General features: G+C 46.4%; 1 protein-coding gene across 1 annotated transcript in view; it reads left to right on the forward strand.

The window, feature by feature from the left end:
* The window catches only part of VCP (valosin containing protein), a 110,794-nt gene extending 88,215 nt beyond the window's left edge, over positions 1 to 22,579 (forward strand). Inside the window, exons 15-17 of the mRNA XM_069212692.1 lie at positions 14,662 to 14,817; positions 15,640 to 15,794; positions 22,014 to 22,579. Coding sequence (XP_069068793.1) covers positions 14,662 to 14,817; positions 15,640 to 15,794; positions 22,014 to 22,119 — 417 coding nt within the window. The 3' untranslated portion in view covers positions 22,120 to 22,579. The remainder of the gene's footprint in view (positions 1 to 14,661; positions 14,818 to 15,639; positions 15,795 to 22,013) is intronic.
* The last annotated feature ends 2,342 nt before the right edge of the window (positions 22,580 to 24,921 follow it).

Below are 24,921 nucleotides of genomic sequence, written 5' to 3' on the forward strand. Positions count from 1 at the left end.
CACCAAAGGCACACTCAACCAGAAAGAAAGGTGCTACTATGGCCTTTCTAGGAAATATTCCAATGACCGAAATATGTAAGGCAGCAACATGGTCTACACCTCATACATTTACTAAACACTACTGTGTAGATGTGTTATCTGCACAACAGGCCACAGTAGGTCAAGCCGTACTAAGAACTTGATTTCAAACTACTTCCACTCCTACAGGCTGAACCACCGCTTTTGGGGAGATAACTGCTTACTAGTCTATGCACAGCATGTATATCTGCAGCTACACATGCCACCGAACGGAAAATGTCACTTACCCAGTGTACATCTGTTCGTGGCATTAGTCGCTGCAGATTCGCATGCGCCCACCCTCCTCCCCGGGAGCCTGTAGCCGTTTAGAAGTAGATCTTGAACATTTGTACATTTGTAAATATATTACATTAAACCTTCATTTTGTACATACGTATTTATTCCATTGCATGGGCACTATTATTAGCATACACAACTCCTACCTCACCCTCTGCGGGGAAAACAATCTAAGATGGAGTCGACGCCCATGCGCAATGGAACTGAAGTGGGAGGAGTCCCTCGGTCTCGTGACTCAAAGACTTCTTCGAAGAAAACAACTTGTAACACTCCGACCCAACACCAGACGGCGGACTATGCACAGCATGTGAATCTGCAGCGACTAATGCCACGAACAGATGTACACTGGGTAAGTGACATTTTCCTTACTTATCCCACATAAAGGGAACCACAAAGTGTTGCAAACATAAAGGTACTTTATTATAGGCACACCAGACTAGACTACTATTGGTATACTTCACTCTGGAGGCATGAACACAACAAATATACACAGGGAAGTAAATAGGAATATCATCTGCAGGGTCCAGGAGCTGCAGATGAGTCCCTGAAGTCACCTACGAGTTGTACATCGCCAGATTGCAGACGGGTCAGTGGTTAGGATGGCCACCAACAAGTAAATGCAAGAGAAGCTGTTGGACGTTTTGCAGAGCTGTGGAGGACCAGCAAGGTCCTAGGGACTCTACCCTTGGAGGGGAGTCAGGGCTGACCTTCAGGAAAAAAAGGAAAACCAGCAGAAGCAGATGTAGCCCCCACAGGCAATCCACTGACCGCAGGCACAGTAAGTTGCGGTGAGGCCCAGTCCGCACACCTGAAGAGGAGGAGTAGCTGCTGCAGCAGAGGAGACTGTCTTTGCATAAGTGGAATGCTGTGGCTACTTGGAGCCTGAAGATCCCTCGGAGCAGGAGTCAACAAGCCTTGGTTGCTGCAACAGTTGCGGTGCACAAGGATTCTGTCCTCATGGAAGAGGGAAGGGCTCAGAGGATTCCTCAGAACCACCACCTGTGTTGGAGAATCTTCACAGATCTGGAGGAGGACAAAAGATCCCACTAGCCAGACATTGCCTGCGGATGCAAAGGGGGGGGGTGACTCCTTCACTCACTACAAGGGAGATTCCTTCATGTGTCTTGGTGCAGCTGAAGTCTTGCCGACCCCAGAGGATGCACAGCTGTTGAAATGTTGCAGATTGCTGACGGGAGCCGCAGAATCAATGTTGCAAGGAGATGTCTTCTCAGGTGTTGCAAGTCTTCTCAGGTGTTGCAATCTTGTTCGGTTCCTGTGTTGCCCAGTAGCAGTTCTGAAGGCCAAGAGCAGAAAAGGTCTTTGCAGAGGAGTCCTGATGGAATTTTGCACGATGAATCTGGGGACCCACCCTCAGGGGAATCTCTGAATAGCCCAAAAAGGGGGTTTGGTCACTCTGGAGTGACCATATATCAGGAGGGGTCTCTGATGTTGGGTACCTGGCCTACTCAGCCAGATGCTTTCAGAGGCCTCTGCACATCTTGTTTCCAAGATGGCAGAACCAAGTGGCCACCTGGAGGAGCTCCGGGCACCACCCCCAGGATGATGCTGAACAGGCGAGTGGACACTCCTCTTTCCTTTGTGTGTGTTGCGCCAGAGTAGGGACCAGTGGTCTCTGGACTGGTGCAAACCAGATTATGCAAGGAGGGCACCAAATGTGCCCTTCAAAGCAAACCGTGGCATGGGGAGGTTACCCCTCCTTGTAACACCTATTTCCAAAGGAGAGGAGATTGCACCCTTCTCCTACAGGAAATCCTTTGTTCTGCTGTCCCCTGCTTGAGCTGGTCAAGCAGCAGGAGGGCAGAATCGTGTCTGAGGTACTGCAGCAGTGGGGGCTGCCCGCAGACCCTGGAAGACTGGCAGGAGCAGAACTGGGGAATCCTCTAAAACTTCCAGAGTGCACAGAATCATGCCACCAATACCGGAAACCGTATTGGGGCTATTATTCTGACATGTTTGATACCAAACATGCCCAGGTTCGGAGTTATCATTATGTAGCTGGACCATAGGAAGTGACCAGTGGTCAGTACATAGCTAAAATGGCTTCCCCTCACTTACGAAGTCCAGGGAATTGGAATTTGAGTTCGTAGGGGCATCTCTGCTCGTGCAGGAGTGCCCCCACACATCCAGGGACCTGCACCCTGCCCTTTGGTTTGAAAGGTCCTACCATAGGAGTGATTTATAGTGACCTGGTGTAGTGACCTGAAAAGGTGCATGCACCTTTTCACGCAGGCTGCAGTGGCATGCCTGCAGACAGTTTGCATGGCCTCCCATGGGTGGCATAATACATGCTGCAGCTCATTGGGGTCCTCTGGTGTACAAATGCCCTGGGTACCTAAGTACCATATACTAGGGACTTGCAGGGGTACACCAGTATGCCCAATGTGGGGTGTAAGAAGTACCAAAGCAACTACTTTTGGAGGAGAGCACAATCACTGTGATCCTGGTTAGCAGGGTCTCAGTGAAAACCGTCTAAGCACACTGACATACGGCAAAAATTGGGGGTAACCATGCCAGAAAGAGGGGACTTTCCTACAACGTGCTCTCCTAAGACTTCAGGCCTTGAACCAACCATAACACAGCGTACCTCAACAGCCCCCCCCCCCCAAAGCCTCATGCTGCAGTGTAGACTTCTGCCTGTGCCCCACATCCATACTCCCACCTTACATTTCATTAACCTGTGCAGTATATACAGGGAGTGCAGAATTATTAGGCAAATGAGTATTTTGACCACATCATCCTCTTTATGCATGTTGTCTTACTCCAAGCTGTATAGGCTCGAAAGCCTACTACCAATTAAGCATATTAGGTGATGTGCATCTCTGTAATGAGAAGGGGTGTGGTCTAATGACATCAACACCCTATATCAGGTGTGCATAATTATTAGGCAACTTCCTTTCCTTTGGCAAAATGGGTCAAAAGAAGGACTTGACAGGCTCAGAAAAGTCAAAAATAGTGAGATATCTTGCAGAGGGATGCAGCACTCTTAAAATTGCAAAGCTTCTGAAGCGTGATCATCGAACAATCAAGCGTTTCATTCAAAATAGTCAACAGGGTCGCAAGAAGCGTGTGGAAAAACCAAGGCGCAAAATAACTGCCCATGAACTGAGAAAAGTCAAGCGTGCAGCTGCCACGATGCCACTTGCCACCAGTTTGGCCATATTTCAGAGCTGCAACATCACTGGAGTGCCCAAAAGCACAAGGTGTGCAATACTCAGAGACATGGCCAAGGTAAGAAAGGCTGAAAGACGACCACCACTGAACAAGACACACAAGCTGAAACGTCAAGACTGGGCCAAGAAATATCTCAAGACTGATTTTTCTAAGGTTTTATGGACTGATGAAATGAGTGAGTCTTGATGGGCCAGATGGATGGGCCTGTGGCTGGATTGGTAAAGGGCAGAGAGCTCCAGTCCGACTCAGACGCCAGCAAGGTGGAGGTGGAGTACTGGTTTGGGCTGGTATCATCAAAGATGAGCTTGTGGGGCCTTTTCGGGTTGAGGATGGAGTCCAGCTCAACTCCCAGTCCTACTGCCAGTTCCTGGAAGACACCTTCAAGCAGTGGTACAGGAAGAAGCCTGCATCCTTCAAGAAAAACATGATTTTCATGCAGGGCAATGCTCCATCACACGCGTCCAAGTACTCCACAGTGTAAGGAAATGCCTCCTTGGCATGGTTGCCCCCTGACTTTTTGCCTTTGCTGATGCTATGTTTACAATTGAAAGTGTGCTGAGGCCTGCTAACCAGGCCCCAGCACCAGTGTTCTTTCCCTAACCTGTACTTTTGTATCCACAATTGGCAGACCCTGGCATCCAGGTAAGTCCCTTGTAACTGGTACTTCTAGTACCAAGGGCCCTGATGCCAAGGAAGGTCTCTAAGGGCCACAGCATGTCTTATGCCACCCTGGAGACCTCTCACTCAGCACAGACACACTGCTTACCAGCTTGTGTGTGCTAGTGAGGACAAAACGAGTAAGTCGACATGGCACTCCCCTCAGGGTGCCATGCCAGCCTCTCACTGCCTATGCAGTATAGGTAAGACACCCCTCTAGCAGGCCTTACAGCCCTAAGGCAGGGTGCACTATACCATAGGTGAGGGTACCAGTGCATGAGCATGGTACCCCTACAGTGTCTAAACAAAACCTTAGACATTGTAAGTGCAGGGTAGCCATAAGAGTATATGGTCTGGGAGTCTGTCAAACACGAACTCCACAGCACCATAATGGCTACACTGAAAACTGGGAAGTTTGGTATCAAACTTCTCAGCACAATAAATGCACACTGATACCAGTGTACATTTTATTGTAAAATACACCACAGAGGGCACCTTAGAGGTGCCCCCTGAAACTTAACCGACTGTCTGTGTAGGCTGACTAGTTCCAGCAGCCTGCCACACCAGAGACATGTTGCTGGCCCCATGGGGAGAGTGCCTTTGTCACTCTGAGGCCAGTAACAAAGCCTGCACTGGGTGGAGATGCTAACACCTCCCCCAGGCAGGAGCTGTGACACCTGGCGGTGAGCCTCAAAGGCTCACCCCTTTGTCACAACCCAGCAGGGCACTCCAGCTTAGTGGAGTTGCCCGCCCCCTCCGGCCACGGCCCCCACTTTTGGCGGCAAGGCTGGAGGGAACAAAGAAAGCAACAAGGAGGAGTCACTGGCCAGTCAGGACAGCCCCTAAGGTGTCCTGAGCTGAAGTGACTCTAACTTTTAGAAATCCTCCATCTTGCAGATGGAGGATTCCCCCAATAGGGTTAGGAATGTGACTCCCTCCCCTTGGGAGGAGGCACAAAGAGGGTGTACCCACCCTCAGGGCTAGTAGCCATTGGCTACTAACCCCCCAGACCTAAACACGCCCTTAAATTTAGTATTTAAGGGCTACCCTGAACCCTAGAAAATTAGATTCCTGCAACTACAAGAAGGACTGCCCAGCTGAAAACCCCTGCAGCGGAAGACCAGAAGACGACAACTGCCTTGGCTCCAGAAACTCACCGGCCTGTCTCCTGCCTTCCAAAGATCCTGCTCCAGCGACGCCTTCCAAAGGGACCAGCGACCTCGACATCCTCTGAGGACTGCCCCTGCTTCGAAAAGACAAGAAACTCCCGAGGACAGCGGACCTGCTCCAAGAAAAGCTGCAACTTTGTTTCCAGCAACTTTAAAGAACCCTGCAAGCTCCCCGCAAGAAGCGTGAGACTTGCAACACTGCACCCGGCGACCCCGACTCGGCTGGTGGCGATCCAACACCTCAGGAGGGACCCCAGGACTACTCTAAGACTGTGAGTACAAAAACCTGTCCCCCCTGAGCCCCCACAGCGCCGCCTGCAGAGGGAATCCCGAGGCTTCCCCTGACCGCGACTCTTTGAACCTAAAGTCCCGACGCCTGGGAGAGACCCTGCACCCGCAGCCCCCAGGACCTGAAGGACCGGACTTTCACTGGAGAAGTGACCCCCAGGAGTCCCTCTCCCTTACCCAAGTGGAGGTTTCCCCGAGGAATCCCCCCCTTGCCTGCCTGCAGCGCTGAAGAGATCCCGAGATCTCTCATAGACTAACATTGCGAACCCGACGCCTGTTCCTACACTGCACCCGGCCGCCCCCGCGCTGCTGAGGGTGAAATTTCTGTGTGGACTTGTGTCCCCCCCGGTGCCCTACAAAACCCCCCTGGTCTGCCCTCCGAAGACGCGGGTACTTACCTGCAAGCAGACCGGAACCGGGGCACCCCCTTCTCTCCATTCTAGCCTATGCGTTTTGGGCACCACTTTGAACTCTGCACCTGACCGGCCCTGAGCTGCTGGTGTGGTGACTTGGGGGTTGCTCTGAACCCCCAACGGTGGGCTACCTTGGACCAAGAACTAAGCCCTGTAAGTGTCTTACTTACCTGGTTAACCTAACAAATACTTACCTCCCCTAGGAACTGTGAAAATTGCACTGTGTCCACTTTTTAAACAGCTATTTGTGAATAACTTGAAAAGTATACATGCAATTTTGATGATTTGAAGTTCCTAAAGTACTTACCTGCAATACCTTTCGAATGAGATATTACATGTAGAAGTTGAACCTGTGGTTCTTAAAATAAACTAAGAAAAGATATTTTTCTATATAAAAACCTATTGGCTGGATTTGTCTCTGAGTGTGTGTACCTCATTTATTGTCTATGTGTATGTACAACAAATGCTTAACACTACTCCTTGGATAAGCCTACTGCTCGACCACACTACCACAAAATAGAGCATTAGTATTATCTCTTTTTGCCACTATCTTACCTCTAAGGGGAACCCTTGGACTCTGTGCATGCTATTCCTTACTTTGAAATAGCACATACAGAGCCAACTTCCTACATTGGTGGATCAGCGGTGGGGTACAAGACTTTGCATTTGCTGGACTACTCAGCCAATACCTGATCACACGACAAATTCCAAAATTGTCATTAGAAATTCATTTTTGCAATTTGAAATTTTTCTAAATTCTTAAAAGTCCTGCTAGGGCCTTGTGTGTTAAGTCCCTGTTTAGCATTGTCTTTTTAGAGTTTAAAAGTTTGTTAAAAGTTTGAATTAGATTCTAGAAACAGTTTTAGATTCTTAAAAAAGTATTCCAACTCTTAGCAGAATAATGTCAGATACAGAGATGCAGGTGGTGGAACTCGACACCACACCTTACCTCCATCTTAAGATGAGGGAGCTAAGGTCTCTCTGTAATATAAAGAAAATAACCATTGGCTCCAGACCTACCAAAATTCAGCTCCAGGAGCTGTTGGCAGAGTTTGAAAAAGCCAACCCCTCTGATGATGACCTCACAGAGGAAGAAATTAGTGACTTGGAGGCCAATGTCCCTCCTCCAGTCCTAAATAGGGAGAACAGGACCCCTCAAGTCCTGTCTCCAACTGTGTTAGTCAGAAATAGTGAGTCCCTCACAGGAGGGTCCCACATTTCTGAAATCACTGAGGATGCTCTCAGTGAAGATGACCTCCTGTTAGCCAGGATGGCCAAAAGATTGGCTTTAGAGAGACAGCTCCTAGCCATAGAAAGGGAAAGACAAGAGATGGGCCTAGGACCCATCAATGGTGGCAGCAATATAAATAGGGTCAGAGATTCTCCTGACATGTTAAAAATCCCCAAAGGGATTGTGACAAAATTTGAAGATGGTGATGACATCACCAAGTGGTTCACAGCTTTTGAGAGGGCTTGTGTAACCAGAAAAGTGAACAGATCTCACTGGGGTGCTCTCCTTTGGGAAATGTTCACTGGAAAGTGTAGGGATAGACTCCTCACACTCTCTGGAAAAGATGCAGAATCTTATGACCTCATGAAGGGTACCCTGATTGAGGGCTTTGGATTCTCCACTGAGGAGTACAGGATTAGGTTCAGGGGGGCTCAAAAATCCTCGAGCCAGACCTGGGTTGACTTTGTTGACTACTCAGTGAAAACACTAGATGGTTGGATTCAAGGCAGTGGTGTAAGTAATTATGATGGGCTGTACAATTTATTTGTGAAAGAACACCTGTTAAGTAATTGTTTCAATGATAAACTGCATCAGCATCTGGTAGACCTAGGACCAATTTCTCCCCAAGAATTGGGAAAGAAGGCGGACCATTGGGTCAAGACAAGGGTGTCCAAGACTTCAACAGGGGGTGACCAAAAGAAAGGGGTCACAAAGACTCCCCAGGGGAAGGGTGATGAGACAACCAAAACTAAAAATAGTAAAGAGTCTTCTACAGGCCCCCAAAAACCTGCACAGGAGGGTGGGCCCAGAGCCTCTTCACAAAACAATGGGTACAAGGGTAAAAACTTTGATCCCAAAAAGGCCTGGTGTCATAGCTGTAAACAGCATGGACACCAAACTGGAGACAAGGCCTGTCCCAAGAAAGGTTCCACTCCAAACTCCCATCCAGGTAACACTGGTATGGCTAGTCTCCAAGTGGGATCAACAGTGTGCCCAGAGCAAATCAGGGTCCACACTGAAGCTACTCTAGTTTCTGAGGGTGGGGTGGATTTAGCCACACTAGCTGTCTGGCCGCCTAACATGCAAAAATACAGACAGCAACTCTTAATTAATGGGACTAGAATAGAGGGCCTGAGGGATACAGGTGCCAGTGTCACCATGGTGACAGAGAAACTGGTTTCCCCTGGCCAATACCTGACTGGAAAAACTTACACAGTCACCAACGCTGACAATCAGAGAAAAGTACATCCCATGGCAATGGTTACTTTAGAATGGGGAGGGGTCAATGGCCTGAAACAGGTGGTGGTCTCCTCAAATATCCCAGTGGACTGTCTGCTTGGAAATGACCTGGAGTCCTCAGCATGGGCTGAGGTAGAACTAAAAACCCATGCAGCAATGCTGGGTATCCCTGAACTGGTGTGTGTGAAAACAAGAGCACAGTGCAAGGCACAGGGTGAACAAGTAGAGCTGGAGTCTGGAAGAATGGCCCAGCCTACCAAGAGAACAGGAAAGTCAGCTGGGAAACCAACTGCAACACAGCAAAAGAAAGGGAACCTCTCTTCTCAGGAAGAAGTTCTGCCCTCTGAGGGAACTGAGCCTTTGGAGCTTGAACCTTATCAGGTTGAGCTCTTAGGCCCAGGGGGACCCTCAAGGGAGGAGCTGTGTAAGGGACAAGAAACCTGTCCCTCTCTTGAAAGCCTTAGGCAGCAAGCTGCTGAAGAGTCCAAAGGCAAGAAAAATGGAACGCATAGGGTCTATTGGGAAGATGGACTCCTGTACACTGAGGCCAGAGACCCCAAACCTGGTGCCACTAGGAGAGTGGTAGTGCCTCAGCTGTTCTGGAAGTTCATCCTAACATTGGCCCATGACATTCCCCTTGCTGGACATTTGGGACAAACCAAGACGTGGGAGAGGTTAGTCAACCACTTCTACTGGCCCAATATGTCCAACATGGTTAAGGAGTTTTGCCTCTCCTGCCCCACCTGTCAAGCCAGTGGTAAGACAGGTGGGCATCCAAAGGCCCCCCTCATCCCACTTCCAGTGGTGGGGGTTCCCTTTGAAAGAGTGGGTGTGGACATAGTTGGTCCACTGGAACCTCCCACAGCCTCAGGAAATATGTATATCCTGGTAGTAGTGGATCATGCTACCAGGTATCCTGAAGCTATTCCCCTTAGGTCGACTACTGCCCCTGCAGTAGCCAAGGCCCTCATTGGTATCTTTACCAGAGTGGGTTTCCCTAAGGAGGTGGTGTCTGACAGAGGTACCAACTTCATGTCAGCATACCTAAAGCACATGTGGAATGAGTGTGGAGTGACTTATAAATTCACTACACCATACCATCCACAAACTAATGGCTTGGTTGAGAGATTCAACAAGACATTAAAAGGCATGATCATGGGGCTCCCAGAAAAGCTCAAAAGGAGATGGGATGTCCTCTTGCCATGTCTGCTTTTCGCTTACAGAGAGGTGCCACAGAAGGGAGTAGGATTCTCACCCTTTGAACTTCTGTTTGGTCATCCTGTAAGGGGACCACTTGCCCTTGTTAAAGAAGGCTGGGAGAGACCTCTCCATGAGCCTAAACAGGACATAGTGGACTATGTACTTGGCCTTCGCTCTAGAATGGCAGAGTACATGGAAAAGGCAACCAAAAACCTTGAGGCCAGCCAACAGCTCCAGAAGTTTTGGTATGACCAAAAGGCTGCACTGGTTGAGTTCCAACCAGGGCAGAAAGTCTGGGTTCTGGAGCCTGTGGCTCCCAGGGCACTCCAGGACAAATGGAGTGGCCCTTACCCAGTACTAGAAAGGAAGAGTCAGGTCACCTACCTGGTGGACCTGGGCACAAGCAGGAGCCCCAAGAGGGTGATCCATGTAAACCGCCTTAAGCTCTTCCACGACAGGGCTGATGTCAATCTGTTGATGGTAACAGATGAGGATCAGGAGGCAGAGAGTGAACCTCTCCCTGATCTTCTGTCATCAGACCCAAAAGATGGCACAGTAGATGGAGTGATCTACTCAGACACCCTCTCTGGCCAACAGCAAGCTGATTGTAGGAGAGTCCTACAACAGTTTCCTGAACTCTTCTCCTTAACCCCTGGTCAGACACACCTGTGTACCCATGATGTGGACACAGGAGACAGCATGCCTGTCAAGAACAAAATCTTTAGACAATCTGACCATGTTAAGGAAAGCATCAAGGTGGAAGTCCACAAGATGCTGGAATTGGGAGTAATTGAGCGCTCTGACAGCCCCTGGGCTAGCCCAGTGGTCTTAGTCCCCAAACCTCACACCAAAGATGGAAAGAAAGAGATGAGGTTTTGTGTGGACTACAGAGGGCTCAATTCTGTCACCAAGACAGATGCTCATCCAATTCCAAGAGCTGATGAGCTCATAGATAAATTAGGTGCTGCCAAATTCTTAAGTACCTTTGACTTGACAGCAGACCTCTCAGATGGCTGATGCAAATGAAAGGTGAAAATCCAAAACTGTTGAGGTGGTCCATCTCCCTACAGGGAATGGACTTTATAGTGGAACACAGACCTGGGCTGCCCATGCCAATGCAGATGGCCTTTCCAGGTTCTTCCACTTAGAAAATGAAGACTCTCTTGGGAAAGGTTAGTCTCATCCTCTTTCGTTTGGGGGGGGGGGGGGGGGGTTGTGTAAGGAAATGCCTCCTTGGCATGGTTACCCCCTGACTTTTTGCCTTTGCTGATGCTATGTTTTGAATTGAAAGTGTGCTGAGGCCTGCTAACCAGGCCCCAGCACCAGTGTTCTTTCCCTAACCTGTACTTTTGATTCCACAATTGGCACACCCTGGCATCCAGATAAGTCCCTTGTAACTGGTACCTCTGGTACCAAGGGCCCTGATGCCAGGGAAGGTCTCTAAGGGCTGCAGCATGTATTATGCCACCCTAAGAGACCCCTCACTCAGCGCAGACACACTGCTTACCAGCTTGTGTGTGATAGTGAGAACAAAATGAGTAAGTCGACATGGCACTCCCCTCAGGGTGCCATGCCAGCCTCTCACTGCCTATGCAGTATAGGTAAGACACCCCTCTAGCAGGCCCTACAGCCCTAAGGCAGGGTGCACTATACCATAGGTGAGGGTACCAGTGCATGAGCACTGTGCCCCTACAGTGTCTAAGCAAAACCTTAGACATTGTAAGTGCAGGGTAGCCATAAGAGTATATGGTCTGGGAGTCTGTTTTACACGAACTCCACAGCACCATAATGGCTACACTGAAAACTGGGAAGTTTGGTATCAAACTTCTCAGCACAATAAATGCACACTGATGCCAGTGTCCATTTTATTGTAAAATACACCTTAGAGGTGCCCCCTGAAACTTAACCGACTATCTGTGTAGGCTGACTGGTTCCAGCAGCCTGCCACACTAGAGACATGTTGCTGGCCCCATGAGGAGAGTGCCTTTGTCACTCTGAGGCCAGTAACAAAGCCTGCACTGGGTGGAGATGCTAACACCTCCCCCAGGCAGGAGCTGTAACACCTGGCGGTGAGCCTCAAAGGCTCACCCCTTTGTCACAGCCCAGCAGGGCACTCCAGCTTAGTGGAGTTGCCCGCCCCCTCCGGCCACGGCCCCCACTTTTGGCGGCAAGGCTGGAGGGAACAAAGAAAACAACAAGGAGTCGTCACTGGCCAGTCAGGACAGCCCCTAAGGTGGGCTACCTTGGACCAAGGACTGAACCCTGTAAGTGTCTTACTTACCTGGTAAAACTAACAAAAACTTACCTCCCCCAGGAACTGTGAAAATTGCACTGTGTACACTTTTAAAATAGCTATTTGTGAATAACTTGAAAAGTATACATGCAATTGAAATGATTCAAAGTTCCTAATGTACTTACCTGCAATACCTTTCAAACAAGATATTACATGTTAAATTTGAACCTGTGGTTCTTAAAATAAACTAAGAAAAGATATTTTTCTATAACAAAACCTATTGGCTGAATTTGTCTCTGAGTGTGTGTACCTCATTTATTGTCTATGTGTATGTACAACAAATGCTTAACACTACTCCTTGGATAAGCCTACTGCTCGACCACACTACCACAAAATAGAGCATTAGTATTATCTCTTTTTACCACTATTTTACCTCTAAGGGGAACCCTTGGACTCTGTGCATGCTATTCCTTACTTTGAAATAGCACATACAGAGCCAACTTCCTACACCTGAACACCCCTGTAATTTATACCGCGTCTTCCATCCCTGATGCATCTTGTAGAATGGTTCTGTCCAGCACCACTTGCATATTTAATGGTGCCTCTTCATATCCCCAAGTGTCTGACTTCTAACCAGTACCACCATACTTCATGCCCAGTGTCCTATTCTGTTGTTTGGTTTTAACTATTTAAAGATGTGCCCCTTTCCTTTGATGGTTTCCCTGTAACTCCGAATTAAACCTTCATAGGACCTTTGTTGAATGGCGAGATCAGGATGTCTGTTTCACCTACAAAACACTGGGGCATTTAGATTATGTTCAGATTTATTTTATGCCACCCTGGGTGCAACTGAGAATTTAAGTTTTCATATTATGTGAGTCGGAGGGCATTTTGCAAAATGTGTACTTTTTTGCCCATTGACTAACGCAAAAGCCCAAAATTTAGAGAAATTTATTATACCAAATATTACACTGTTGTGTAGTCCCTCGCTTCTCTTTAAAAAAAAAAAAAAAAATGGTACTGGTGTGGCTGGGCCTATGACCCGCAGCAAGAAAATCCCCAAAAGGCAACGTGGCAACATCACATTTTAATATGAAAATTTACCCGTTTTGGTGCGGTTGGTAGTTAGCTGCTGTATTGGAAAACTAGATGCCCAGGAGCATGTAGGGTGACAGCACTTGCATCACTCCCTCGAGATTTTCTTAACTTGGATGGGCCGCAAACCTCGTACTTAAGCTAAAGTCACACTTTCCTGCATTTCCATGAAAGAAAATCTGTCTCCTGGTATCTACAAAATTTCCACATTTCTCCTGATTAAAAATGATGGCTGAATATATAATATAATTTGATTTATTTTGGTTATTTCATCAAACAGCACTAACATGTCCTGGTGGCTCTCGAATACAGAAATATACTTAAAGTTGATTACCAGGACCAGTATACACAAGTCAATAATTTCTCCACATCGGGGCTGGGCATACAGAAACAGAAAATATCACTAATCCTGACTTTCAGATTGGAATAATTACACGTGTGTGGTGTGGAACTATGAACATATTTATTTTTTATTAGAATGAGAAGTACAGATACATTGCAGCAGATTCTAATCAACATATTCAAACATTTTTTATTAGCAGTCACAAAATGTGCAAGATTGGCAATTATTTTCTCATTTGAAGCCATCCAGAGTTTTGTCCAGCAGCTTAATAAGATCAACGTACACCGGTATGATGCATTTGTCCCTTGTCACGCATTTTGATTGTCTCTCCAGCCTCTGCATCGTCAGAAGGACGTGTTGAGTCTAATGCTCCTTTAATCAAATTCCTATTAGTTGATTTAGAAAGTCATTAAGCACAATGCTTCCTTGTTAAATGTAAAATTTAATTCTAAATAAGTTATGAGAAAGACAGTTCTAGAGCATCACTAGATCACCATAGTTTATCTGGCTTGGTGTACTTTATTCTAATGCAGTATAATTGAGAGATGGTCGGTTATTTCCCATTGATAGTCTGCCTAGTACTAATCTTAAACAGGGTAGGTAAGATAGACTTAAACTTAGAAATCCTAACCTTAAAGATGAAAGTGATTAGGTATTAACATTATGAACATTTTGGGCAAGACCACATACTTAGAATGAGTTTGTTGGAGTCCAGAGTGTACATGGGTCCCTCTGATCTCTAAGCAGACTGCTGAATACAGTGTTTTCAGAATCGTTATATCGCATGAGTTGTAAGTCTGTGCTGTTAAAATGTTTTTTTTTTTTTTTTTTTTTAAGTTAAAAAAAAAAAAATTGCTTATCTCTGCTGCTAAGAATTTTATCTTGCCATTTTTGGTTAACTTCATGTAAAATGTGCCTATATACAAAAAATAAATCAAAAGCTTGGCCCTATGAGTGACTCGTGCATGGTGGTTTTTGCACGTTTTATTCTGTTGTTGATCTAGATACCTATCCCACCCCCAAACATTTACTCTTAGTTAATACTTGACACAATGTTCTACCACTTTTTTTTTCCCCCCAGGTTTAGATGAATGAGTAAAGATAGTTACATGTAAGGATGTGCAGAGTTTGTTCCCTGCCATTAAAGATGCACACAGGCACGTGCATGAAAGAGATCGAACTATTTTGGTGATGTGCAGGACTGTGGTATGCTTCCAAAGTTAAACTGCTTTTTCTGTTCTTCGTAGGACGTAGATGTCGATTTCTTGGCTAAAATGACCAATGGTTTCTCTGGTGCGGATCTGACTGAAATTTGCCAGCGAGCGTGCAAGTTAGCGATCCGTGAGTGCATTGAGAACGAGATCCGGAGAGAGCGGGAGCGACAGACCAATCCCTCAGCCATGGTATGTTCTCTGCAGAATAGCTTCTAGTGTTCAGTGACTGAGATCTCTCTGCACGTCTTCAATTAAGCTAATGAAAGAAGTGTCTCTAGATCTTCTCTTGCTAGCTGCCACATTACACACGAAGTGTCTTCAATGATATCTAGTTCGGATTAGTTATCACAAAGGATTTGATAGAGTGGAAACCTCCTTATTCAGTGGTATCCATACCTGCTTTGACTGGTAGAGGGGCTGCAGGCTGTATGGATGATGGGTTTGTTTTAACCACATCTTAAGCAGAACAAAGCAGCTGATCCTAAAAGTCACTTCAAGATGGAGTTTAATGATCCTTGTGATGGAAAAAGACAGCCTGGAGATGGCCAAATGTAGAACGTTTTACTGGTATAAGTCTGACACCATTGGGGGGGGGGGGGGGCAGCTGTTAACTGCTTTTATCAAACAAGTTTTAACATTCTAATTGATCAGAGCAATAGATGGGTTTTCTTGGGGCATATGACACAAGTGCTTCCATTCCGTATCATCTGCGGGGCGCTCTCTCACTGAAACCCCCTCCACTTACACGTCTCACGCTCCCAGCATGCACAACAGCACTGAAACATTACACGCAAGTTTGAGTCCAGCACATCCACTCGCTCCCTCTGTTGCATGGTATTGGTTTTCTTTAACTTGAAGAAACTATGAACCTTTTCCCTACTGGCATTCGTTCTTTTTGTAGAGTAAGACACTTGAATTAGTGCCCAAGGTCATGCTGAGAATCTCTGTAAATATTTGTGTGCTTTGACTGCTTGGGTTCCTGGGCATAATCACGTGTTCATTTAATTTTAGGAAGTGGAGGAGGATGATCCAGTCCCTGAAATCCGCAAGGATCATTTTGAAGAGGCTATGCGCTTTGCCCGCCGCTCTGTCAGTGACAACGACATCAGGAAATATGAGATGTTTGCACAGACATTACAGCAGAGCCGTGGATTTGGCAGCTTCAGGTAACAGCACTGTGATGGAGGAGCACTGTGATGGAGGAGCACTGATTGTTTACAAGCCCTGACAATTATGACCGATAACTGTTTGAGGTTTTTTTTTTATTGGAGGTCTCTATGCTACCACCACTAATTGGGATCTATTAAGCTCCCTAAGGGCCTGCTACAGAATTCATGCAAGGGATTAAATGCAGTTTAATTTCTTGGGTGTTATGATGGCTCCTTCAATCCTTGAGAGGTTTATTTATTTCCGATGATGTGGATACTAGGCCTGTTGCTGTTTAACACCGCCATAGGTCCAGCTGGCCTGGAGATGACCAGAATAGGATGGTGAGTGTAGGGTGAAATCTTCCCTAGTTGAATCTCCTGTTCTCTCATTCCTGCTCCAAATGCCGAAAGTTGAGCCATCTCACATAACATACTAAAGGTGCTCATATGCATAGTAGTTTTTCTAAGTCATCTACCTTTCCTTCCCAAAAACATCCCAGATAATCACCTCAAACTGTTTACCTTATGATTGTCAGAAAGACACTCTCTGGCAGAAACGTTTCTTCCTAGGTCGGATGGTAAGAGGGCTCTAAGATGCCTCTTAGCCATTCATTATAAAGGAGCTCAAAGGAAACACTCCATCCGCCATGGCGCGTTTTGCCGGAGCAGGACCTCCACAAAGCAGACCGTAGCTAGGTTGATAGTGTGCTGTATAGCTCATGCTTCCGTGGGGCAAGCAGACCTCTGCAGGGTAATCACTAATGCTGCTGCCAAGAGGAATTAACCTGTTCCTTTTGCAGAGGACCTACAAGGAAGGGGCCGTATCTTTTGTGAACACTCGGCCACTGGTTTTCAAAATGTAAGGTTTTCTCCAACCCTGGTCCCCACCCCAGTGGACAGCCAAGATGTGTTTGCATTGGCAGCTTTGAAGCATCCAGTGATCGTTGGTTATTTAAATTATTCTTGTATTTGCAGAAAACCATTCTGTGATTTTACTCCAGTTTTCTTTATAGTAGAATAATAAGAGTTGGGTGTGATCCTCATGGGGGATAAGTGAGTTTAGTGGAACAGATTATTTTTTTTTTTTAAATCCTGCAATCTGAAAACTTAAAACACGTTAGTTAGGCGCTAGAATCGGGCTAAATGTATGTCCATTGTTAGGCTACAGCTGCAGCAAGGCCTGCTGAGGAGCTCAGGAGTCAGATGTGTAAGTAAGGTAATGGCTGAATACATAGGCAGGGAAATAGAGCTAAAGAACAGGAAAAAGTAGATGCCCTAGTGCTTCTCTTTCTGCCTATCGTTTGGGGGTGGACAGGTTGATGCTGCAAGCTGGAAATGATTGCATGTGTTCCTAGTCGTGTAAGAGTTCATGAAAACCATGACAACTGGTCTAGGAGTACACTTTGCACTCCAGATATTTTTATCTGAAGGATCTTAAACATACATGTAGGAATGTTGAGCCAAATTATCTGGCCAGTAGATTGGCACAAACCAAAAGAAGATACGTTGGGCTTGAGGGCAAAAAATAAAGCAACCTGTAGAGGGCAGAGGTACATATTCTTATTACTCCCTCAGAGTCGGGGCCTAGTGAGACTTTAAGGAGCTGCTTGATACACAGGCCTGGGCCAGTATCGATAGCTCTGTACCTCCTACAAACACTTCCCATAGAATCGTAATTACAGTTGGGACATATGACTAGTGCCGAAGAGAGAATGCTTGAAAGCAGCAAAGCAGTCATCAAGTTGTACTTGCAGTTATTGTAGGATAAAATGAGAGGGCAGGGATTTGATTAGCATTATTTTATAGCCCAGTGAAATCACTGAGTGTAAGGAAATGGCTCCCTGTTGCAATTACCCCCCACTTCTTGCCTGATACTGATGCTGACTTGACTGAGAAGTGTGCTGGGACCCTGCTAATCAGGCCCCAGCACCAGTGTTCTTTCACCTAAAATGTACCATTGTTCCACAATTGGCACACCCCGGCACACAGATAAGTCCCTTGTAAAAGGTACTAGTGGTACCAAGGGCCCTGTGACCAGGGAAGGTCCCTAAGGGCTGCAGCATATGTTGTGCCACCCTAAGGGACCCCTCACCTAACACATGCACACTGCCATTGCAGATTGTGTGTGTTAGTGGGGAGAAAAAGGCAACGTCGACATGGCATCCCCCTCAGGATGCCATGCACACAATACTGCCTGTGGCATAGGTAAGTCACCCCTCTAGCAGGCCTTACAGCCCTAAGGCAGGGTGCACTATACCACAGGTGAGGTCATAGCTGCATGAGCAATATGCCCCTACAGTGTCTAAGTCTATTCTTAGACATTGTAAGTACAGTTGTGGCCATATTAAGTATATGGTCTGGGAGTTTGTCCATAATGGCTACACTGAATACTGGGAAGTTTGGTATCAAACTTCTCAGAATAATAAACCCACACTGATGCCAGTGTTGGATTTATTAAAAAATGCACACACCGGGCATCTTAGAGATACCCCCTGTATTTTACCCAATTGTTCAGTGCAGGACTGACTGGTCTGTGCCAGCCTGCTGCTGAGAGACGAGTTTCTGACCCCATGTGGTGAGAGCCTTTGTGCTCTCTGAGGACAGAAATAAAGCCTGCTCTGGGTGGAGGTGCTTCACACCTCCCCCCTGCAGGAACTGTAACACCTAGCAGTGAGCCTCAAAGGCTCAGGCTTCGTGTTACAATGCCCCAGGGATGCAGCTTGTGGAGATGCCCTCCCCCTGGACATAGCCCCGAATTTTGGCAGCAAGTCCAGGCGAGATAATGAGAAAAACAAGGAGGAGTCACCCACCAGTCAGGACAGCCCCTAAGGTGTCTTGAGCTGAGGCAACCCCTGCCTTTAGAAATCCCCAATCTTTATTTTGGAGGATTCCCCCAATAGGGATGTGCCCCCCTCCCCTCAGGGAGAAGGCACAAAGAGGGTGTAGCCACCCTCAAGGACAGTAGCCATTGGCTACTGCCCTCCCAGACCTAAACACACCCCTAAATTCAGTATTTAGGGGCACCCCAGAACCTAGGAAACTTAGATTCCTGCAACCTGAAGAAGAAGGACTGCTGACCTGAAGCCCTGCAGAGAAGACGGAGACACCAACTGCTTTGGCCCCAGCCCAAACGGCCTGTCTCACCACTTCAAGAAAAACTGCAACAGCGACGCGTCCCCCAGGGTCCAGCGACCTCTGAAGCCTCAGAGGACTACCCTGCATCTAAAAGGACCAAGAAACTCCTGAGGACAGCGGCCCTGTTCCACAAAGACTGAAATTTGCAACAAAGAAACAACTTTTAAAGACCACACGTTTCCTGCCGGAAGCGTGAGACTTTCTACTCTGCACCCGACGCCCCCGGCTCGACCTGTGGGAAAACCAACACTACAGGGAGGACTCCCCGGCGACTGCGAGCCCGTGAGTAGCCAAAGTTGAGCCCCCACCGCGACGCCTGCAGAGGAAATCCAGAGGCTCCCCCTGACCGCGACTGCCTGCTTCCAAGAACCCGACGCCGGGTAAAGACACTGCACCCGCAGCCCTCAGGACCTGAAGGATCCGACCTCCAGTGCAGAAGCGACCTCCAGGTGGCCCTCTCCCTTGCCCAGGTGGTGGCTACCCCGAGGAGGCCCCTCCTCCCCCCTTGCTTGCCTGCTTCGCTGAAGAGACCCCTGGGTCTCCCATTGAAACATATTGCGAACCCGACGTCTGTTGGCACACTGCACCCGGCCGCCCCCATGCCGCTGAGGGTGTACTTTCTGTGCTGACTTGTCTCCCCTCGCCTGGTGCCCTACAAAACCCCCCCTGGTCTGCCCTCCGAAGTCGCAGGTACTTACCTGCTGGCAGACTGGAACCGGGGCACCCCCTTCTCCATTGAAGCCTATGCGTTTTGGGCATCACTTTGTCCTCTGCACCTGACCGGCCCTGAGCTGCTGATGTGGTAACTTTGGGGTTGCCCTGAACCCGTAACGGTGGGCTACCTTGGACCCATCCTTGAACCCTGTAGGTGCTTTACTTAACTGCAAAACTAATACTTACCCCCCCCAGGAACTGTTGAAATTTGCACGAAGTGTCTAGTTTTAAAATAGCTTATTGACATTTTTGCTAAAACTGTACATGATATTCTGTTGATTCAAAGTTGCTAAGATACCTGAGTGAAATACCTTTCATTTGAAGTATTATTTGTAAATCTTGAACCTGTGGTTCTTAAAATAAACTAAGAAAATATATTTTTCTATATAAAAACCTATTGGCCTGGAATTGTCTGAGTGTGTGCCTCATTTATTGCCTGTGTGTGTACAACAAATGCGTAACACTACCCTCTGATAAGCCTACTTCTCGACCACACTACCACTAAATAGAACATTAGAATTATCTCTTTTTGCCACTCTTACCTCTAAGGGGAACCATTGAACTCTGTGCACACTATTTCTTACTTTGAAATACTATATACAGAGCCAACTTCCTACACTGAGAAACTAGTACTGCCTCAGCTTCCCCTCCAGAGATCTCAGTTGCGCCCAGTCATGGACCCCCATCCAGAACCGTGAACTCATGTTGCATGAAAAACAAATTTACAGAAATGCGTCATCTGGGGGAAAAGAACTTTGCTTTGTCTAAATTGGCTTACCACTGCGCTTGGAAAGAGTCCAGGAGGAGGATGTGAGATGGACTGTTAAGCTTCAGTAAGTAGAAACAAGGGAGTCGTTCAGCTCCGACGGCGCAGAACTGAAATGTACACAGGCCGTAGGAGCTTCGGTAATGTTACACAGGTGTAAGCTATTAAGTTATTTTTCTGTGGCCTAGAGCGCTGATGCAGGGTGCTAAAACGTTGTCCATGGTGCATGGAACAAGGTTGCAGGTCTATGCCTGAACCGCAACAATTTGTCGCATGGCTTCAGCTTTTAGCCGGTGTCTCACACACAAAAGTACATCATCCTTTGTCCTCTGAATGTGGCACAAAGCATAAGGTGACATGGCTTCAGCACTTTGCCGAGGGTGCATCGTACAAAGTTACACAGGTTCATTTACTATGTCTGTTCTGCAGCTCTGTGTTTCACATCTTCAAGACTGTGCCAGTGTCTTAAAGCACAACGTTGCATAGTCCTAGTAGTGATGTGCAGCCCACAAGACAAGGGTACACCATCTCTGTGGCCTTGCTTTGTTTTGGGGTTTCTGAAACATGGAGTCCTAATCTCACACTAACCCTGGGTTAGGGTGGGATTATGACTGCAAAAGTTCAGAAGACTACAATGTGAGCGGAGGGAGCTTGGACTAGTCTGGGCAGCAAATGCTTGTAGTTGGTGCTGAAGAGGGTATACAGTTAACCCCACTAGGATCAGGGCTTGAAGAATGATTCACTTTAGTGTCACATAATGGCAAACTCCCAGACCATAGACTCAGTATGGGTACCCTGCACTTACAATGTCTAAGAATTGATTTAGACACTGTAGGGGGAATAAAGCCGCTGCAGCTATGCCCTCACCTGTGGTATAGTGCACCCTGCCCTAGGGCTGTTAGGCCTGCTAGAAGGGTGACTTACCTATGCATCAGGCAGTGGTTTGTGGGCATGGCACTCTAAGGGGAGTGCCATGTCGACTTTCTTTTCTCTCCACCAGCACACACAAGCTGCAAAGCAGTGTGCATGCACTGAGTGAGGGGTCCCCAGGGTGGCATAATACATGCTGCAGCCCTTATGGACCTTCCGTGGCCACAGGGCCCTTGGTACCAGGGGTACCTTTTACAAGGGACTTAACTGTGTGCCAGGGCTGTGCCAACAGTGGAAACAAAGGTAAGTTTTAGGGAAAGAACACTGGTGCTGGGGACTGGTTAGCAGGGTCCCAGCCCACTCCCATTCAAAGCTGGCATCAACACTAGGCAAAAAGTGTGGGGGGGGGGGTGACCATGCCAACAGTGGCATTTTCCTACTTAAATATAGATATATTTTTTAGGCCTTCTGCAGCGGCTATGGACTAAGCAAGATGCAGTGATAGGATGAAGTTGCTCATTGCTTGTGTAGTGTGTATGGTTGCCCACAACCTGTACCATGTGCGTTATATATTTCCTTATTAAAGGTTGTTACAGTTACCATAGGATTTTAGCACATTGTTTTAGCAAGCCTTACAACTTAATGAAGCTGGGATTGTTCACCAACATTGTTTTCCTGTATGCCTTTCAAATAAATGTATGAACACATCTCCTATTTTGTTGAAGTCTGTTAATTCCTGGGTCTCTTCATAGGTTTCCATCAGGCAGCCAGTCCGGAGCTGGACCAAGCCAAGGCTCTGCACCCGGAAGTGGTGGGAATGTGTACAATGAAGACAATGACGACGATCTGTACGGATAAAGTACTTATTTTAGCTGGACCAAAAACAACTGGCAGGCCGCCGCTCCCCGTTGTGCAGATATTCCAGTGTTCATGGACTTCTTGGCTTCTTCATTCCTCAGTCAGAACAGCATAGCTGCGCCTCCGACTTGTTGTTTTTTTTTCTTTTGTACCGGGGCTTTTTGTTGCAGAATCTGTTTTCGTTTATTTCCAAGGCAGTGCATTGAATTAACCAGAGTGGATTCTTTTTTTGGGAAAATACTTCCATTCTGTTTGATTTCATTTATCAGATTTCCCGCAGCTTTAGAAGTGGGTGCAACGCTAGCCTGTGTCAAAATGGTAATAAAACTGAAAACGAAACAAAAAAAATATTTTTCAAAAAACGAGCAAAGAACTTTTATTTCCTTTTCCAATGTCAGTAAAGGGGCACAATGTTAAAACTTATTATAAATTAAAAGATCTTCACCTGAACCGAGAATAAGTTGAATACTTGTTTTTCCTTTTTTTGTTTGAATTTGTTTTTCATCAGTATTCTTGTGAATTACATCAGCTGAACAAATCCTCATAATTAGTAAATAGATGTACGCAGTGTGCTTCATTCTATAGCTTCAGCCATTTTGGTGCCGCAGCATTGGTGACTGTCAGTAGAAAGCTCTGTGGCTACTGTGTAGAGTTTTAAATCAGTTGAATAAGGAAATAGTGAACGACTAACTTATTCGTGGGCACACACTTGAGCCGTCAGCCTCCTCTCCTTATTCTGTGTTCCAGCCAACACAGCTAGCTGACAGTGCTCTGAAAACTGAGGTTTCATTTGCATTACAGCGCCTTCAGTTGGGAAATCCTCTAATAAGGTACACCAAAAGCTCAGGGATGTATGCTGCGTGACATGGAAAATGATTTTCAACCACAAACTGAAAACCTAATCTATTGTTGTATACCCAGTAAGAAATGCTGTAGACAAGGTGGCGGGCAATCACAGATATGAAACGGATATCTGCAACGTCTGCAATGCGGAATTACTGTTACTTGTGTAATAAGAGGACAATACAGGAAGTGGTGGATCAGTAGAAGATACAGAGTGTATGTACTCCAATGTTTGTTTACACCCAAAAAAAAAAGTTTAGAGTTGGTGCTTTAGGTACAGAATAATCCCATCATCCTACTGTGGAAGAAGGCTGTTTCAGGATGATTATATCTCTAGGTACCCTTCTTGGAGATTGTGATTGACTGTTAGCAGAATATATTTGTAGGTTTAGGCTGGGTCAAGCATGTAATGGCAAGTTTGCTCCGTTGGTGATGAAAGAAATGGTATTTGCCGTAAGTCCTAAAAGGCAAGCTAAGTAGCTTTCCATAAGTCTGAATTAAAACTACATTATTGGATTTTTTTTCTTCTTTTTCAATAATTCTTCACTTTTTAATTACAGTAACATGACAGCGAATAGAATAAAGGCATGTGTGCAGATCAGTAAAATTCTGCTTCTTAGCCGTGTAAAGAAGCTTGAAGAGTCCAACACTGACGACTAGTTAAAGTGGACATGCATGAGCTTCATTTACAACCGCTTTTTAATGTCGGACTACCCATGCTATCATTTCAAGAACTATGTAAGCGGTTCTTTTGAGTTATAGAAAAAAGACCCCAGTGCGTGTGTTTACTTGAGGTGCTTTAAGGCCAAAGAAGGGAATTTCAACATTAGCAAGGTAAGGCTGAAGGTAGCAAGGTCACAGTAAGGCTGAAAGTTTAGGCCACAGAGTAATTAAGAGATGTGATGTTAATCGTGTAGTTAAGGAGAACACTTTTTTGTTTTCTGCTTTTTAAAGTGCAGTCACCAGGACATGCTGTCAAAACTAAGTTGAAGTGGAGGTAAAGGGCTCTAACATATTAATGGGGGGTGTTGGAATGCCAAGAGTATCGAAATGTGGCCGTGTGAAGAGGTCCTGTGTGAAATACAGGGGTGAAGAATAGCAGGGAAATTTGGAGTCCACTAGAAATTTGAATTGTGATTTGAGATTTCCCCAAGTGATTTGGAAGTGACTGATAATTGTGAGCTGGAAAAACAAGCATTTGCAATGCAATAGGTCTTGCATTTTCTTGAGTTAGAGTTATTGGCATTGTAAATTCATAACAGGACTTTTCTTGCCACATTAAAGTGGTCAACCCGGTCTCATAATTTCGTCTTTTCCTGCCCTATAATTCCTGTGTCCCTGCATAAAACTAAAGCACTTCCATTTACCCTCTTCCTCTCTTACAATATATACAATTATCATATAAACTTTTATCGACATTTTTTTGCATTAGACTTTATTGCTCGAAACACCATAACATAAATATAATTTGGAATGGATTGGAGGGTCAAAGGAAAGATGGAGTCTGAAGTAAAGATTGAGGAGCCAAGTGGCATGGTATTGGTGTTATGGGCCCTGTAATAAACGAAAATGGTTGACTGTAATTTCAATAGGAAAATACAGCAGTAATTGGAGTTGTGAGGTCTGTAGGTTTCTGGGCCCCGGTGCCACTGCACTTGTTGCTCCACTGATAACTAGACCTCAGGAGAGAAAGCAGATGGGGCAGAAAAAGAGAAGCAAAAGGAATTATATAACAGACGAAAGAGAAGGGGTCGTAAAGAAAGAACATGAAAACATCTAAAAGAAGCAATAGTGCAAGCATGTGAGACAAAAGAAAAAAGGGAAGGAAGCTAGCAAACAAAAGACAGATGAAACAATAATGGAAGTGTGAAAAGAAAGAGAAAAATGAACATCAGAGAAGGTAGAGTTGGTGAGGGAAACAAGCAGCGAAAGCACCAGGGCATGTATGTACTGACACGT

The sequence above is a fragment of the Pleurodeles waltl genome, chromosome 1_1 (genome assembly GCF_031143425.1).
Source record: "Pleurodeles waltl isolate 20211129_DDA chromosome 1_1, aPleWal1.hap1.20221129, whole genome shotgun sequence".
NCBI classification, from domain to species: Eukaryota; Metazoa; Chordata; class Amphibia; order Caudata; family Salamandridae; genus Pleurodeles; species Pleurodeles waltl.